Here is an 18941-nt window from a genome sequence, read left to right on the forward strand (position 1 = left end):
ATACAAAAGCCACCATTCTCATTTTGTTTTTTTCCACAGGTCTTGCAAACTCTCATGCCCCAGCGAAAATTACATTGTGAAACGGTAGAAAATTTCAGAGCTGCCCCTGCTCTCTCTCTCTCTGCTGTCCCTCTGAGCTTTCAAACAGCCAACAGACTGTGAAGAATAAATAATAAAAAACTATTGATTATTTTGATGACTGCAAGATTCAATTAGGTATTAATTTTGCCCTCCAGTGGACCTATCAAGCGGCTCAAAGGGAAGGAGGTAGTAGATGGGGAATGGGCTGGGGGGCAGTGGGGGGGTGGACCTAAATGCATGCAGAGTATGGCCCCGTCTCAGACAGAGGGGAAAATGTGTTTACTTCGCCGGGCAGAGGGGTGCATTGATGCGCAGTGTCCCATTTTTCTTTTAAGTGCTCCACAAATGAAGCCCTTGATGACTTGCAACATTGTTACCAGGCATGCGAGTGTTATTGACATGTCCGGGGTCGCGTTCTTATTTTTATTCCGATGACAGCTTAAACTATTCCTATTGATTAACATTTTCATAGATTATCATGTGTCATATCAAAGAGGCCCCGGGCTCCCCTGACGAGCGCATTAAAAAGGCCCCTCTGGGCAGCAACCCATCGACCACCCTGATAGAGGGGTGGAGACGGGGGGGGGAGTGTTTGGAGGGAGGGGGGTTGCGGGGGGTTACCCCTCACGTTCCTTCCGTTGTCCTACATGCCGGGGTCACCTGTCCTCCACTCAGATGTTATTTAGACTGAAACCAGGTTCATAAATAAGGAAGCATAAAAGAGAGTTTTTTTTTCTTTTTTGCCCTCCTCCTGTACCGTCCTGCTGCTCTTTGTCTGTATATGCCTGAAAGCCTGGGGGAGGCTGAATACTGTCTGAGGAACTCTCCTCTCAGAAGACACAAGGGAGAGGAGACACGAGAGAGAGAGAGAGAGAGAGAGAGAGAGAGAGAGGGAGAGGGAGAGGGAGGTAAAGAGAGAGGAGGTGACATATCCAGTGCTTGTCTTTGGAGGGGACTTTCTGGTTTGAATCTCCAGTAAGCAGTTCAGATACATGAAGGTCTAGGTGACTATACTATGGTGGTGGGCATGCTTTAGCTGGTGACTGATTTCTGGACTTGAAATTCCTCTTTTTTTTTTGGCTTTCTGTTATTCTCTGGAGCTCTCTTTAGGTAAGGCTACTCTGTTATGTGGAATTTGTCTTTCAACACATTATTGTTGCCTTTAACTTAAGGTTCATAAAAAAAATCTATGTTTAGAATTTTCTATATGATAATTGTGGGCTGGTGTTGAAGCTTCCTTCTTTTTGGTATGTTAAATTATGAGCTGTACAAATGCAAATGAGTCTGCACATTGTGTGACACATGGCATAATTCTATTTACCTAACTCAATTCACTTCATTTTATTCTATTTGATCTTTTATTCGAAAGAGTGTTATTTCAAAGTTCTTATCTACTCCCGAACAGCATGTTTCCTAAAAGGTTTTCTGTTAAACTGTTTAAATTTCACTACACAATGTGTTATCTTCCTTCGCAAAGCCACAAGCGATTAGTCAGAGTTTGATGTGTCATGAAGAGTTTTCTCTTTGCATTGTCAATGTTGACTGAAATGGATTTCGTAGCTCAGCTATCGTGAACAAACCTGTAGCTTCAACGTTAAATAGAGGCCTTCAGCTCCTGTTGCCTCAATCTCCACTAGCAAAGACAATTAATGTCCCATTACTCAATACAGTTTTTTATCCAATTAGCATGCATATTTTTAGTCTTCTGTCTACTTTTCTTACATTCCCTCATTGGGGTTGTAGCCTAGCCTGGTGTCCCACCCCCAGCCCATTATAGTGTCAGTGCACTGTTTACTGTGAAGATGTGGCACACGTGTCGCAATGAGCCCTTGGAGAGATATATGTACCTGTATCACCTTTAAGGCTGCGGGGGTATAATGGCAAAGCCATGCGATCTGTAACAGCTCTTCAGCAGGCAGGCAGCAGCTACAGTAGCAGCATCACCAGCCCCAGATAAAAAGAAAGAGCCGGCGAGGGAGGGAGGGAGAGAGAGAGAGAGAGAGAGGGGGGAGGCAGAGAGTGATGAGTGAGCGATAGAGGGGAGAGAAGAAGCTAGGGGTAGAGAGAGTGAGAGTGAGTGAAAAGGGCAGAGAGACTGAAGCAGCCAGTGGGAGTGATACGGTGAGGCGCAGCGTCTCTAACCAGGGTGTTTCTTTTTTTCTTCCCTTCCCTTCTTTTTTATACCCCCCCCCCCCCTCCCGCACCACCAACCCGCCAACCACCTGGGCTCTCCTCTCCCCTCCAGCAGCTCCCCTCCCCGGGATCCGATGATTACAGGGCAGCTGAGCAAGCCGCTGCTCTCCCTGCGCAGCGAGATGAGCGCGGCAGAACTCCGGGCGGACGACAAAGCGGCCACCCCAGACAGCGATCTCAACGATGAGCCCCTGCTCCTGTCCTCTGAGGCCACGGACAGAGAGGGCACTCCCAGCAAGCTGTACGGTAAGTGGGAAAAAAGACTCACACAAACCTCTGGCATATAAGCATCTCCAGTTCTTCTCTCTCTCTCCCGGTATCTCTGATTCCTTTGACTGGGTGGTGCGCTTTTAGGGATGTTGAGGCAAGTTGCCTGTTGGGACAGGTGTCCGTGGCGTCAGAGCATCAACTAAGTTGAAGTGCAGTAGGCAAGAGTGTGTGCGTGTGTGTGTGTGTGTGTGTGTGTGTGTGTGTGTGTTAGAATTTCCCAAAGTGTGTGTGTGTGTGTGTGTGTGTGTGTGTGTGTGTGTGTGGGGGGGGGGGGTCCTTTCACATTGTCCTCGGGCGAGAATATATTTTGTGCACTTGAGATGTGATGTTATCCTTGGAAAAGTAAATGACTTGCTTTTGTGTAGTAGTTATTTTTCTTTATTCTTTTTATGTGGTGTGTGTGGTGCCATGTTCATCTGGTGAAATATGCATGCTGTAATCTCATTGAGCATTTTACATTATTAAGTTATTCAGGTAATTTACTCCAAATCTTGCATGTGAACACATGTGAATATAAAGCGCATTTACTGCATATGAACAGAATATTCCACATTGATGTGTCAGATACGAGAGTAACTGTCACATTTATTATGCTATGTTTGTATTGCATAAACTTTGCTTGTAGTTGTGCACAAGAAAATGTTTATTTTATAGAATGTTAAACATTACATTTAAATGTCCAAATTTTACCTACCACACTTTGGTCCGTTTTATTTAAGAGATGCTCTGCATTGGTGACATCTATTCACAATGCATTTTTATTCCTTGGAGATGGAATATTTATTTGTAATTTGTATTTCATTTGTAACATTAAAAGGAATGACTTACCATTTCTGCAAATTATAGCGATATCTTACCCGTTTCTAATTGTGGAAAGAAATTCATTACATTTAAATAATTCATCATATTTCACATAAAAAACTAATAACAGATGATCATTTAATTTCTGAATGTATTTGCTTGTGTTGCAGTCTGTAGAAGCAAATTGTTTAAAATGTGATAATTGTCCTCATTAATTCAGTGTTCAAACTAAATTTGAAATGTGTGTAAATTAACTACCTCATAATACTAGTGTAATATGAGCTTTGTTCGATCACATTGTAATTGAATCATAAACCTAGTAATTAGGGTAATGAGTTGGATCATCAAATCATCTTTTTTTATGTCATCTAATTAAGCATTCATGTTATTTCTTTATTATTAAGGATGCCCTCACATTCTTCCTCTTATACCTTCATGAATTTACATCAGATTTATTAATTGAAATATGACTCAAGTTTTGTATTCACACTAGATCTTATTTAACAGGGTAGTATTATGAACGGATGATGAAGGATAATACTGAATCACTTGATGTGCATTCTTTCAAAGAACATACAATGTTCTTGCACACAGTGTAGCTTTTCATTGTACGGGTGAAATCTATTATTCTACTATTTCTGACATTTATATATGCATGTATAATTTTGCACGTTTGTGCATATTTGTAGAATGCTTGTTAGGAGAGCCTGTCATTTACATTGCGTGTGTTCTGTGAAACAAATGTATTAACGCCTAGGTTAAACTGCCATCCCTGGTATCTAAAATGTTCTATTTATTATTGTAACATTATAATGGTCATTCTATGCCTCTTTTGTGGTTGCATTTGGCCAGCAGTGTGATTTCTTGACAAGCGTATCATGGTAGCCTTTGATGCTGTGATGCATATGGAACTGCTGCCTGTTTGTGAACTTATTTTTTGTCTTTTTTCTTTTGTGTGCGTGCGTGCGTGCGTGCGTGCGTGTGTGTATACCTGCCTGCGTGTGCACACGTGTGTGCGGTTAGGGGTCATCAAGCATGCATGTCAAAAACAGTGCTTGAATGCTCCGGTACTTTTCACATGTTTTGGTGCTTACAATCAATGTTGTGTTCAACATGAATTTATGCCACTACTCATTGATAGAAATGCTGCTATATACCATTTATTTTCTACTGTAGATACCTACAGTATAGTCCTAATTTATGCTCCGTTGCACGGCGGTGTCACGCACCAAAAATAGCAGACCAACAAGCTCACAACATGTCGCATCCGTGTTAGGTCGGCTATTTTCCATGCGCGACACCGTGGTGCGACTAAGTACAAATCGGGTTTCTGCCTCCTATTTTGGGGGAACGACTGGCAAGCATTCGATCAAACCTACTCAACAGCAGCCCAGCTGTTTGGATTGGTACATCTGCAGAATCCTAAGGCTACGATCCAGAGTCTAAACAAGGACAGTGAAACATAACATTTCTCTCAAAACGCTTGGCAATTTTGTCTAATAAGCCTCAAGTCTCGCCCACCTCTTCCCATCTATGTCCATCAATCTCTGTGTCCATCAATCCCTCACTAGTCCTTGCTTTCTAGTTACTTCTATCAAGTCAGTTTAGTTGTCTGACACTAAAGCTTTATTTTTTGGAGGGAGAAAATATTCAATGAACCGATATTTCTCCTCCGTGGAAGAGCATTTTGAAACATCCGTATGCCGTTGTTTTGCTTCTTCATTTATCTTTCAAATTGGTGTCCGTTGTGCACCAGCCAGAGGGAGGTATTTGGCAAAGATGTGTCCTCATGATGTGGATGGCTGGGAAATGCTCTTAAGTTTGTGTCTGGTGAAGCTGTGTGGATGGCATCACTCTGGCCGGTGGCCATGCCCCTGGGCAGTGCCCTCAGCAGACTCACCAGACTGCCAGGCCTTAACACAGCACGGACTGGCCTTGAAATCCACTGCTCACATGGCCTGTCTGCAGGAAAACACAGAGGCCAACGGGAGATTTGTCACAGTTCTGCCTTCAACTACACGGAGATAGGGAGAGAGAGAGAGAGAGAGAGAGAGAGATACTCACCTCTCAACACATTTCCTCACACGGCACACGGATGAATTGAAGGGTTGAGATGATGTTACATGATATGGAATTTTAAAGATCCATTGTAGGATTGCATGCTGTAGTGTAACAGCAGCACCTGTGCTGTTAAGAGCACCTTAGGTCTGCTTCGAAGATTGTTAACGTTTGAAGGTTCTTAACACTTTGGAACTGATGGATGATAGTAGACCGCCGCGTCTTTAATTGCATTTCTCTTCAAGATTATGTTTATAAGGCTTACAGCACTTTAAAACCCCTTAAATGTTTAGACTCAGAGTTCAATTAACTTGAACAGTTAGTGTGAGTGGAGGAGGTAGAGAGAATTGAAATAGGAGGTGGAGAGTAAGGACACGTGACGCAGTTCACGAGCCGGGTTTGAACCAATGAATTGCATTTAAGCCTGTGTCTGTGTGGTGTGCACACCGACTATTTCAACCACTAGGACTTCCCATATCCACTTATAAACCTTATGCTTCATTGTACGTCAAATAGCTAAAATTGTCGCAACGAGTCGTGAGATGTTATTTTCTTTTCCTATTTTTGCCAAATGTTTGCCTAACACAGGGGTGTCCAAACTTTTGGACCATATTTGAAAATACACGTACCTTAAGGCTGACTGCATTTCCTATCATCCTGTACCTTTGGAAAAACAAAGTCTGCACACTGGATCATGCTTCAAAGTTTAAAACGTATTGGTTTCCATCAGTGTTGCCAGGTCTTTCTTTCTAAAACAAGCCTGCAAGCGACTTGCAGGCTTGTTTTATAAAGAAATAACAGATCTACAAGCTCACAATGCATCGTTGTGAGCTTGTAGATCGGCTAGATATATAACGTTTAAAGTTCTCATGTTGCCTAGTTGCTTCTTTTGGGCTTGTTTTCATAGACCTGGTTGCTTATTTCTCTCGCAAAATCTGGTGACACTGGTTTCCACCATTTGGACGTGACGCTTCATCAGTCTGATGATCCAGTGTGCGGACTTTATTGTTTTTGGATTCTGACCTCTGCCTGGCGCCTTGTACTTTAGTGAGTGGATGTGCGTTCTTTTTTAGTTTGATCCTGTACCTTTGGACCATAACAAACTCACATACAAATGCATCACATTACAACAATTTTATTTAACTAGTTTTCACTAGTTCATTAAATAGTTCCACTATTGTTAGCATGTTAAACCCTCCCTTAGATCTTCTCAGCTAAGCCTCTTCACCTAGGAATTAGCAAAAAAACATTTAACAATAAAATCACAACCATCAAAGCTGAAATATTGTTTTGTTATAACTCTGGTGGCAACCTTGTGAAAGGCAGGCAACAATAAGAAAATTCAATAGCATCTCAAACTCTCGAACTTTGAAGGATTGTTGTATATGAGAAAATCTTCCACTCACTGTCTTGACCCTGTTCTTTCTACAATCATAAGAGCTCTTAACAGCATCGTCAATGCCATTTCAAACTAAACACAGTCATACATATTATTGCAACATCCTTGAAATTGGAGTTTTTAAAGATGCCTTCAAAACTTTACTAAAGAAGCATAATTTATATTGTGGAGTTCTATGCGATTACACATAAGCAATTACCGGTACACCTCCCCTTTGTAAACAACAATGGGCCTCATTCAGCAATAAATTCGTAAGTTGTCTTCTTAAATTTCTTCCTAAGTGAATTCCTAAGAGAAGTCGAGTCAGATTCATGAAATGTTCTTAGGCTCTGCCTGCAGTCACACCTGTGTGTGATTGCTGCACACAGAAATCACAGGAAATCACACAGAGAAATAAAGTTGAGAGAATGAAGTAAAGAATACCTAAACTAAAGCCTAAAGATGGTGGAACACCAGACTCCAAACATAAAAATAAATAAATATTTCTGTGGAGGTACTTCTGAAGTGAACAGCAAATTATTTTATTCATTTAATGAATGTATTTTATTATTTCTCTCACATTAATCAACATATCACCACTCGACATCAATGTAAATTTGCTGAAATTAGCTGTTAAAAATGTTATCCATATTTCATGTTCAGGAGTAGCGTTAGTAGTGGATATAAAACATTTTAGTACTGAAAGCTGGTGGGTGGATACAGAGGGTCTTTAAGGTAGCAGCTGCTTGGTATGTAATGGGAAATATGGGTGTGGTGGGTGATATGGTGGTGCAAGGAGGGGTGTAGGGGGCTGTGTGGGGTATGGGGATGGGTGTGACGGGTGGGTATAGGGGGGCTTTCAGGTAGGAAGGGGACTTGAAAATGGGGGTGTGGCGAATGTCGGGATATGGGGGTGGGGGTATGGGGGGGCGATGAGGGTGGGTTGGGTGGGGGGTTATGGGGTGGGTATTCAACTCAACCGGGTCTGTTTGGGTTAGATGCATTTGGCTGCAGTCCCCCACCTGAAAATATTTTCTGCTAGGGAAATGTTTTCAAGATTTATCAAAATGTTTCGAAAATAGCCGATCTACAAGTTCAAAATTGCCAGTAATGGGACGCGTTGTGAGCTTGTAGATCAGCTATTTTCAAACAAAGTATAAAATAGGGTTAAAGTGATTAAACTGTTCCTTGTTTGCTGTGGACCCCCTGGAACAGCTTCAAGGACCCCTGGGGGTCCCCAGACCACACCTTTGAGAACCCTTTTTGCTCTAAAGATATGATAAAAATATTATTGTAATTTAAATCCTATATTATACATGTAGAATTGAAGAAACTTCGAGAATTAATTATTTTTGCACAAACATATCACACTTAAGAACTCAAAGGCCACCCTAAGAGTGCTCTCTAGTATGCGTAGATTTCTTCTTAACTTAAGAACAAATCACAGCTAAGAAAACATTTGTGAATGCCAAAATCTCTTAAAAAACTTCTTAAGTGGGTCTAAGAACAAATTTGTTCGTAAGTACGGTTCATGAATCGGGCCCAATGTTTGTTATTTTCAACCAAATGAACAGCTTTCTAAATGAGAACAATCTCCTACTCTAGAGACATTTTCGGTCAGATTTCAGAGCTAACAATTGTACTGTAGCGCAGAAACTGCTCACACTAAGATAGTGATCTGAGACTTAGCACTGACGCTGTGAGGTATTTGCTCCAACTTTTCTTGATTTTTAGTGCAACATTCAATACAATTGACCATGAAATTGAAGTTGCATCGCGAGCTGGGTTGGCCTCTCAGAATGTGCTCTAACCTGGTTCTAAACATGCATTACAGGAAGAATATTTGTAATTGGGCCTTTGCTGTTCTCACTATACCACTATACATATGTGGTGTCATGTTTGTATGATTTCATGTTAGCTTCCATAACTATGCGGATCATTCGCAATTGTGCATATCCGTTGAGCCAAAAGATGCACATGCCTTAAGCTCCCTGACTGTCTGCAATCAATACATGAATGAGTAATAACTTTTAAAAAAATTAGACAAGGATGGCCCGGACTGCTGGCATAGCGGTCCGGGGTCCTACTGTAAGTAGACTGACAGCGCGTCGCGGGTTCGAGTCCCGATCCAGACGCCCTTTGCTGCATGTCACTCCCCATCTCTCTCCATTTCCTGTCAGCCTACTATCTTTCCACTCAAACAGAGAGCGTCTCCTTTCAAACCCCAATGGTTCTAATCAGCCCCCCGCCCACAGGAGTGGCCCAATTCTCTCACAACTTGCTACAAAAATCCCTCATGAAAAAATATATAATCTACTACCTTTCATTTTCAACCTTCACATGTGTCTCCTTCTCTAATAATCAAAAAGTGCTATATATTTCATCTCGCAACTTACTTCCGGATGGTTCGTTTTGCACTTTTTTTGCCACATCGGTCACGGGAAAGAAATAAGCGCTGCCGTGGTCTATGGAAACGAGCCCAAAAGTGCACCCAAATAAGCCCAAAATCGCTGATACAAACAGTCAGACCTGGCAACGCAGCCTACGCCAATCATGCGTGAGAGATCTACAAGCTATGGGGCAGAGACGCCACCGTATCTTAGCAACAACTACAGCGCTCACTCTCATTGGTCGTGTCACGCTAAGAGCAGTCTCCAGACAATGGCATCGCAGACAGCTTGCTGTTACTGCTGTAGCCATCACAGTTAGTCCCAGCGACGACGGACAGGGCGCTGTGATAGCTGCCATGTCGCTAACGCTAACGTGCTTGTCATGCCTGCAGCGGCTGTGCAATCACTTTGTCAACAATGCACGTTCGTGTGGTGAATGTCAATATTGCTGCTCAGTTAGTCCATTGTAGATGGTGTATGTTTGTGTGTGTCTTCTGAAGAACTATGTAGCTCCACAGCAACTACACTAACTAACGTAATGGCAGGACCGCCCCGTGCAACGCATGTTAGCCTGCATTATGGTCATGTAGTAATTTCAGATAATTTCGCTCCGATTACAGCAGTGCTTATCAACCCTTTCACGCCCCCCCCCCCCCCCCCCCCAAATAAACGTACTTGATCTGGGGACCCCCCCATTCTGTTTGACTCCGTTCCACAAGTACATATTGTGAAAATAGCCGATCTACAAGCTCAAAACGCCTCACGTTGAGAGGCTTTGTAAGCTTGTAGATCGGCTATTTTCTACATGACTGCCTCTTTCTTACATTCTTTGACAATGTGGCCCATGTTTTCATAGTATAGTTTGTTGACTACTTTTGTTGCAGAAATGCTCATTTCCTTTACTTTCCTTTTTTTATTGTCTCCGCCAGGCCGAAAGGCATGGCGCAAGACTATGTTTCACCCCCTGTCCGTCCGTCTGTGATAGCTAATCTCTCACATCGTTGACTTGATCGCAGCAAAATAACAGCCCGATGAGTCAGTGAGAGCTGGATAAACGAGGTAAAATGTGTCAAAAGGAGTCTGTACGGCTGTCGATAAATGAACACATGACGTCGGTGGGAGAGGACATATTGTGTCTTTTGGACAAACAGCAGCGTCGTGTTGATGTTTGTTGTGTGAAGCAGCTTAATGTCAGAGTGTTTGTGTTGGAGCGCCTCAGTGCGGCTGCAGAGTTCATGTGCAACCTCTTCCAGAGAGAGACAGAGACACTAGAAACTCTGCTGGGGAAAAAAAAAAACTGCTGGGCATTGACTTTCATATGGATATTGATCTACACACTGCAGGTATATCTGCTACACACACAACATCAAACTACACACTGCAGGTATGATGCAGCGTTTGCATTACAGCCAGCATGCCAGCGTAGTTCCCATATGGTTTCAAGGTGGGCTAAACCATATGGACCCCATGTCAGCAATGTCAGCGGCATCCACTTCAGTCCCAACTGCGATGCCCATGCAGGCTATAAGTAGCTTCTACCTGGCCCTTAGGTGGGCCCCAACTACCCATGTTTATGTGGGACCAAGGCGGGTCCTACCTGGGTTTGACCATGCAGGCTTTAACTGGGTTCTACCTGGGCCCTAGGTGTACCCTAACCAACCACAGTGCAGTGCCCATCGCTCCAATTGCTGTGACGTCAGGGCTCTCATGAAAAAATATATAATCTACTACCTTTCATTTTCAACCTTCACATGTGTCTCCTTCTCTAATAATCAAAAAGTGCTATATATTTCATCTCGCAACTTACTTCCGGATGGTTCGTTTTGCACTTTTTTTGCCACATCGGTCACGGGAAAGAAATAAGCGCTGCCGTGGTCTATGGAAACGAGCCCAAAAGTGCACCCAAATAAGCCCAAAATCGCTGATACAAACAGTCAGACCTGGCAACGCAGCCTACGCCAATCATGCGTGAGAGATCTACAAGCTATGGGGCAGAGACGCCACCGTATCTTAGCAACAACTACAGCGCTCACTCTCATTGGTCGTGTCACGCTAAGAGCAGTCTCCAGACAATGGCATCGCAGACAGCTTGCTGTTACTGCTGTAGCCATCACAGTTAGTCCCAGCGACGACGGACAGGGCGCTGTGATAGCTGCCATGTCGCTAACGCTAACGTGCTTGTCATGCCTGCAGCGGCTGTGCAATCACTTTGTCAACAATGCACGTTCGTGTGGTGAATGTCAATATTGCTGCTCAGTTAGTCCATTGTAGATGGTGTATGTTTGTGTGTGTCTTCTGAAGAACTATGTAGCTCCACAGCAACTACACTAACTAACGTAATGGCAGGACCGCCCCGTGCAACGCATGTTAGCCTGCATTATGGTCATGTAGTAATTTCAGATAATTTCGCTCCGATTACAGCAGTGCTTATCAACCCTTTCACGCCCCCCCCCCCCCCCCCCCCAAATAAACGTACTTGATCTGGGGACCCCCCCATTCTGTTTGACTCCGTTCCACAAGTACATATTGTGAAAATAGCCGATCTACAAGCTCAAAACGCCTCACGTTGAGAGGCTTTGTAAGCTTGTAGATCGGCTATTTTCTACATGACTGCCTCTTTCTTACATTCTTTGACAATGTGGCCCATGTTTTCATAGTATAGTTTGTTGACTACTTTTGTTGCAGAAATGCTCATTTCCTTTACTTTCCTTTTTTTATTGTCTCCGCCAGGCCGAAAGGCATGGCGCAAGACTATGTTTCACCCCCTGTCCGTCCGTCTGTGATAGCTAATCTCTCACATCGTTGACTTGATCGCAGCAAAATAACAGCCCGATGAGTCAGTGAGAGCTGGATAAACGAGGTAAAATGTGTCAAAAGGAGTCTGTACGGCTGTCGATAAATGAACACATGACGTCGGTGGGAGAGGACATATTGTGTCTTTTGGACAAACAGCAGCGTCGTGTTGATGTTTGTTGTGTGAAGCAGCTTAATGTCAGAGTGTTTGTGTTGGAGCGCCTCAGTGCGGCTGCAGAGTTCATGTGCAACCTCTTCCAGAGAGAGACAGAGACACTAGAAACTCTGCTGGGGAAAAAAAAAAACTGCTGGGCATTGACTTTCATATGGATATTGATCTACACACTGCAGGTATATCTGCTACACACACAACATCAAACTACACACTGCAGGTATGATGCAGCGTTTGCATTACAGCCAGCATGCCAGCGTAGTTCCCATATGGTTTCAAGGTGGGCTAAACCATATGGACCCCATGTCAGCAATGTCAGCGGCATCCACTTCAGTCCCAACTGCGATGCCCATGCAGGCTATAAGTAGCTTCTACCTGGCCCTTAGGTGGGCCCCAACTACCCATGTTTATGTGGGACCAAGGCGGGTCCTACCTGGGTTTGACCATGCAGGCTTTAACTGGGTTCTACCTGGGCCCTAGGTGTACCCTAACCAACCACAGTGCAGTGCCCATCGCTCCAATTGCTGTGACGTCAGGGCTCTCAATACTGCACATTGGTGGAGGAGGAGGGGCCGCAGGGCGACCGCACACATCGCTGAACCAATGGTAGCCCACGGATGTTTCCTCTGGGGATTTACAATCTGCCCCTCTATGCCACATATCAGCCGCACTACAGGGTCTTCACTGACCGAGCCCCGGCCCCACTGACCCTCATGACGCTACGCCACTTATATGAGTTGCCAAGTGGCCGCGGGCGCTACGTGGGCGTGGCCGCGGGCTAGACGCGAGCCCCCGCGTAGCGGGGGCGAGCTTCTAGTCCTATCAATAAAGGCATGAAAAGCCCAAAATTAAATCTTAAAAAATTGAACGAGGATAAGACAGAAATCGTATTAGTTGGCCCCAAAGACAAAAGGGGACAAACTCTTTAAAAGACTTTGCAACCTGGCTCCCTTTATTAAACCAGAAGTTATTTTAAACTCTGATTTCAGTTTTTCAGCCCCATTATCCCCATATAAGCGAAATGATCAAAACAGCATTCTTTCATCTCAGAAATATTGCTTAGAAGTTAATTGAGAGGGTACAGCTTATTCAGAACTCTGTTGCTAGATTGCTAACAAAAAAGAGGGAACACATCACTCTCTACTAGCCTGACTACACTGACTCCCTGTGTGTTCTAGAGTCCCTTTTAATCAAGTCATGTCTTCTACTTAAAGCTCTCAATGGGTCGGCCTTCGCAGACTCCCTGTTGTTCATTCACGAGCCCTTGGATCCTATATCAAAGGCTTGCTAGTTGCTAGATATGCATAACCCTACCCACAATAAAACCGGAGATGGACCTTTCTTCCATCATGCTCCCAAATTATGGAACACCATACATAAAGAGATTAGAGCAGTGGTTCTCAACCTGTGGGTCGGGACCCCCAGGGTGTCCCCAGATGACAGTGAAGTGACCATTTAAGGACTTTTTAAGACCTCCACATGGTTTTAACCTAACCTTTTTATAGCTCTCTTTCTCACCCTTTTAAGGCAGCTTTTTTCATTTTGTCGTCAATTTAAGTTTCTTATTGTTCGATTTGCCTACAGTATGCGCCGACGTGTCCCTTAGCATGACACTGAACCACTAACAACTGCCCCCCCCCCTGTGAGCTCAACTGAACCGTCTGAGCAGCCATCTGCTGGGTGAAGTGGTAAAAGCAATTGTCCCCAGTGGAGGTATAATACTCCCTACTCCCTTCTCAAGCCATCTTGTGCAAAAACCTCATGCTCGCTTCGGTGAAGGGGTCACTTAAATGCTTGTCTGCGTAATGTGTATGTGTACAGGTTTCTTGTCCTCTCTTCTCAAGCATCAATCCCCCCGTTTCAGACATCAACAGACAAGATAATAAGATACTTGGAGCACAATTCTGTATTATATTCAGCAACTAAAGGCTCATCGCTTGTCAGTTTGCATTTACTCTCACAAAGATGTGATGCTTCTATCATCATGCTGTCAAAGAGAGCCAGGGCGGGAGCGATGGAGGTACTCATTTTGTACACTTACGGCCTGCATGAAATGGCCCGCATTTATACACGCTCTGCCAAAATTCTGAAGCGTTTTAGCAAAAGGTCACCTGCAGAGCCCCATCACCACAAACGCTACCACTAAAACGCCAAAAGAGAGAGAATTGGAGGTCATTCAGAACAAAGCATCTTCTGTACACAACAACATGGCTTTTTCATTTACTCTTTTCAAGATATTATTGCAATACTTGCAGTAACATTGTACTGTATCCAATCAGATTGTATTTCAAGATTGATCCAAAGTTGCTGTTCCTTCCACTTACTGCAATAGGTACTAGGTGACTCCGCATCAAATCTTTCAAGCTTCAACTTTCTCTCTGATCACGTATATATTCACGCAGACATGCACAGACACACACACACACACACACACACACACACACACACACACACACACACACACACACACACACACACACGCACGCGCACACGCACACAGCCAGAGGCACGCAGCCTTATTATTTTTGTGTAATCAGCTTAGTGAGTGGGATGCATGGTGGGATAGACTGCTTGCTGATGCAAAGAGGCTGGTAATGTTGTGTGGTTGGGTTAAGTAATAAAGTGGCATAAACCCAGCGCTGAATGGGGCACCCTGAGTAAATAAGAGTGGATAAAGAAGGCATGGGGGGGTGGGGGGGGGGGAGTATTTCCCCGGGAGGCGGATCTCATTATGGGGATTTCAGCTGTCTGTGTTGCAAATGTGAAAACAGGCTTAATGCATGCCTACAAGAACAGGTGTAACACATTCCCTAATGTGACCGTATATTCTGTAGCACGCAGAGGGATACAGCCAGGCAATCACCACAAAGAAGACATGGGAACAGGAAGCGCTTGTCACGGAGGCAGCAAACCGCATCGCCTAGGTCATACATTTTCACACAACACCTGGTTATATTAATAATAGTACTACTAATAATAATGATAGTAATAATAATATAAAAACATTTAGAGATAAGACACTAGCCATCACAAAGTATCTAAGAACATGGCTTCAACTCCAACTGAACTTCAACTTCACTTTGTCATATGACAAGTTTACAGACGTAAAAGTGTGGGTGAAACTCATTCTCTCCATACAATTGTTTTCTTCTGTATCATGGAAATTAATTCAGCATTATTTATATATTTTCTGTCGCTACAGAAAAAGGTTCCGTACATGAACAGAGGTGTTCAAATATTCTCCACTATACAAATACTTAAGTTAGGACGGGGAAAGAAATAAGTCCATATTGTATATGTGGTGCTCCATAGGCAATATCAATAAGCCTTTCATGTAGAACTAACAAAGAAGCGCACACATCTCCTGGCACGGACATGGCTCCGTGTTGTTGAGACAGTAATTGAAGCTGCAAAGGGTCACATTTTCAGAATGGAAATTACAATCTCGTCTTTGACTTGTGTGTGGCGTTGAACCAGAGATGTATCCACCGCAGCCCCCCTGTGTCCTTCACAAGCCTTTATTATTTATAACGCTCCGCTCTTTGAGCAATGACCAGTACTAATGCATAACCTTCTGTCCTTCTGGGCTGATTCACTTCCTTTGAAACCAAAGATTGAGGCAGGAGAAGTGGGTGGAAGGGGGAGGGTGCGGTGGGGGTGTGGGTGGGTGTAGTATAAGGGCAGTGGAGATCCAGGCTATCGAGAAGTTATTATGTTCCTTCCCCTTTATATCTGAGGAGGTTGGAATAACACGGCGGCGCTTCTTTTCGGCGGCGGGAATAGAGTTATGGGGCTTCAAAGCAATACTACATCCTGACGTCCCTCCTTCCTCTATATGTGACTACGCCGCGGAATTGTCTGTGTGTGTGTGTGTGTGTGTGGGGTGGTGGGCGGTCGGGTGTCTGTCTTCTAGTTTCATGATTATTTGCTTGTTTCCTGCTGTATACCCATGCCGTTGTGTAAATACCTTTAGCAAAGAAGGGGATTCGGTAACAAACTGATACCAATAGATACTGTGTGTGTGTGTGTGTGTGTGTGTGTGTTACATAAACTCCCAATGTGTGGATGGATTCTTCGTTTGTCTTTGGCGTGGTGTTGGAGGTGAGAAGCGGTACCGGTACAAGCTGATGATGATGCCACGTCTCAGTGATAGATTCTGTATAGCGCGCCGGGCGGCGCTGCCAGCGACGTGATCCATTGTTATAATGCATCTAAGAGGACACGAGGCAAGGGTATAAGGGTACGGACGGACAGGGAGGGACGGGGGACATAACAGGGGGTGGAGGAGGAGGTTCTGAGGGGCAGCAAGGGGGTAGAAAGTGGGACATAGGCAACATTAGTGTTGGATTGCCTGGGGGTCACTGGCTGATGTGTCAGGCATGACATGTGAGTGTCTAGTTCCCCTCCCCTCCTTCCCACACCAGGGCCTCAACCCCGCCCTCACACCCCACTGGCTACCTCTCTCTCTAAATGTACACCACTTGCTCTCGCTTGGCTAGATGCGACACTAGGCTGACAGAGGGATACAAATCTGAGAGGAGAATTGTGTCTATTTCAACACAATTACTGGTATTGACTGTTTACGCCCTATTTACTTTGTTGTACGACAAAATGGCGAAATTAGCCTATCCACTAGTTTTAAGCTTTAAGATCTGAGGCTGATTCTACAAAGGCCTTCTAAATCAGTGGTTCTCAAGCGTTTTCGAGCCAAAGACCCCCAAATTGATTGATGTAAGTGATGTGATTGTTGTATTTGGCAGTGGACCCCTATCTGAAAATGATTTTATGCCAGGAACGCCCCGAGAAGGGAAGATTTGTGTTAAAATATTCAACATTTTCAAGACACTTTCAACACTTAAAAGATTTTTTTTTAAATATTCAAAAAATGCAGATGTGACTCGCAGTAAGCTTGTATATCTGCAATTTTTTACAACTACTGTTCTAAACCACTGTTTTAATTAAAGGTAGGGTAAGTGATATTATTTGGTTAAAACAAAAAGTTTTTTGTTAAAAGGTTAAAATACTATATTCTCATAGTAATCATTGCTATGGAGTGTTTATTCAGTAGCAGAGGTCTCTGCTCCAGCTCTTTAATAAACAGAAAATACATTTACAGGTGGGTGGCCAATTTTCAGCCAATCAGGGAAAAGTACCCGTTTATCAGCTTCAATTTTATAGTGTTCCAGTTCCAATTTTGTCTGCTCATTTCTTTGTGTTATCATTTCCAATTTCACTTGTTTACCCTTTTTCCTGTGTGAGTGCTCTCTCCTGATTGGATAAAATTGGTATCCCGTCCTGCAAATGCATTTTCTGTTTAATCAAGAGCTGGAGGGGCGAGGAGACCCCTGTTACTGAACAAACACTCTATACCAATGATTACTATCAGAATATAAAACAATTTAACACTTATTTTAACAAAAAAATATATCACTTACCCTACCTTTTAATATGGGTAATATCATACAACATGAACAGTTCAATTGCCCATGTCATTCACCAAAATAAGATACTGTAAGATAATACTTTATTGTTCAGAAGGAGCTTTGTCTTAGACACTGAATAAATGCATTATCTCTTTGATTTTTATGGCACGAGTCATGAGTGACTTATGTTTTAACATACGATACTGACAACAAAACAAGGAAAATCAAAGGGTGATGGGAGAAAGGCCTGGATCGCTCAGGACAGGGACTTGGTGTGTGTGTGTGTGTGTGTGTGTGTGTGTGTGGGGGAAGGGGGGGGGGGGCGAGTGGCACGCAACAGAATCCTATTTACCGCAAATATCCTTTAAGTAATTTAAAAGGAGGAGCAATGGTGAGGCAGGCATCCCATAAAAGGCTTAGAGCTCTCCGAGGCTATGCTTGATCTCTCTGTCCCGCCTTTCGCTCATGGCTGTAAAAGGATGAGGAATAATTTGGATTGTTATTTGGCCTCTTTCAACCCTGAGCTAATCAGGTTGACATTGCTCTGGGAATGAGGAGAACACTCCACAACAGATGTGCTCATGTGCAAAGTGTTCCAATCCCCTGAGAGCAGCACAAAAGCCCCCCCCCCACCCTCTCTCTCTCTTTTTCCTACACTTCTTTTCCTCCCTAGTACCTCTCTTCTTCTTTCTCCCTCTTCTCCCTTCCATCACCCCTTGTCCTTCTTGACCTTTGAAATGGGCATTGCCTCTTTCTCACCAATTTACCTCTTCTTGTGACTGTAATGGTCCCATCTCCACTCCAGTGTCAGGGGAGAGACAGGTAAGAGCAGTACCGGAGCACTTTTCTTCTACCTCATTTACTGTATACTTTGGCCAGAAAAGTGTTTTTGCGGCGTGTCGCTCGACAAAATATTTTCAATTGGAAAAAGGGGTTGGCGCATAAATCAGGCTTTAAAGAGAATGTTGGTGAAGACGTGTGGCCACGAGTTGGAGCACACTGTTAGAATGGCGGGGAAAGGGCCCACACCGCCGTGAACATAATTTACGTTCAAGATTTTCTGTAGTGCCATCTGTATTCATTAGAAAAAGACAAAGGGGTTCTTCATGTAAACTGAGGTGTATCGTTTCCTTCCGACACAGTTTTGGTATTGAAGCAAAACACTATCTCCTCTCCTCTCTACGTCCCTTGTGCCAAATCTCCAAGCTTTTGTTATTAAAACTTTGTGGAATTACAGCCGTGGTTCTCAGATATTTTGTGATGCGTGACCCACCTTTGAACGTACTTTTGGCCCAGAAGGACCCACCAAATATGTTGTGCGATAAAAAAAACAATACATTGTCATTACAGTCACAAAAGTGAGTGAATGTATATTGTTCATC

The 18941-nt window shown here is 43.7% G+C and overlaps 1 protein-coding gene across 1 annotated transcript in view; it reads left to right on the top strand.

Annotated features, from left to right (window-relative positions):
• Positions 1–2348: 2348 nt before the first annotated feature.
• Positions 2349–18941, top strand: part of pou6f2 (POU class 6 homeobox 2) — a gene marked incomplete at both ends in the record, with an annotated part of 125549 nt that continues 108956 nt past the window's right edge. The window contains one exon of the mRNA XM_084048752.1: positions 2349–2520. Coding sequence (XP_083904878.1) covers positions 2349–2520 — 172 coding nt within the window. The remainder of the gene's footprint in view (positions 2521–18941) is intronic.

Source organism: Gymnoscopelus microlampas (assembly GCF_963454915.1).
Source record: "Gymnoscopelus microlampas genome assembly, chromosome: 22".
Taxonomy (NCBI): domain Eukaryota; kingdom Metazoa; phylum Chordata; class Actinopteri; order Myctophiformes; family Myctophidae; genus Gymnoscopelus; species Gymnoscopelus microlampas.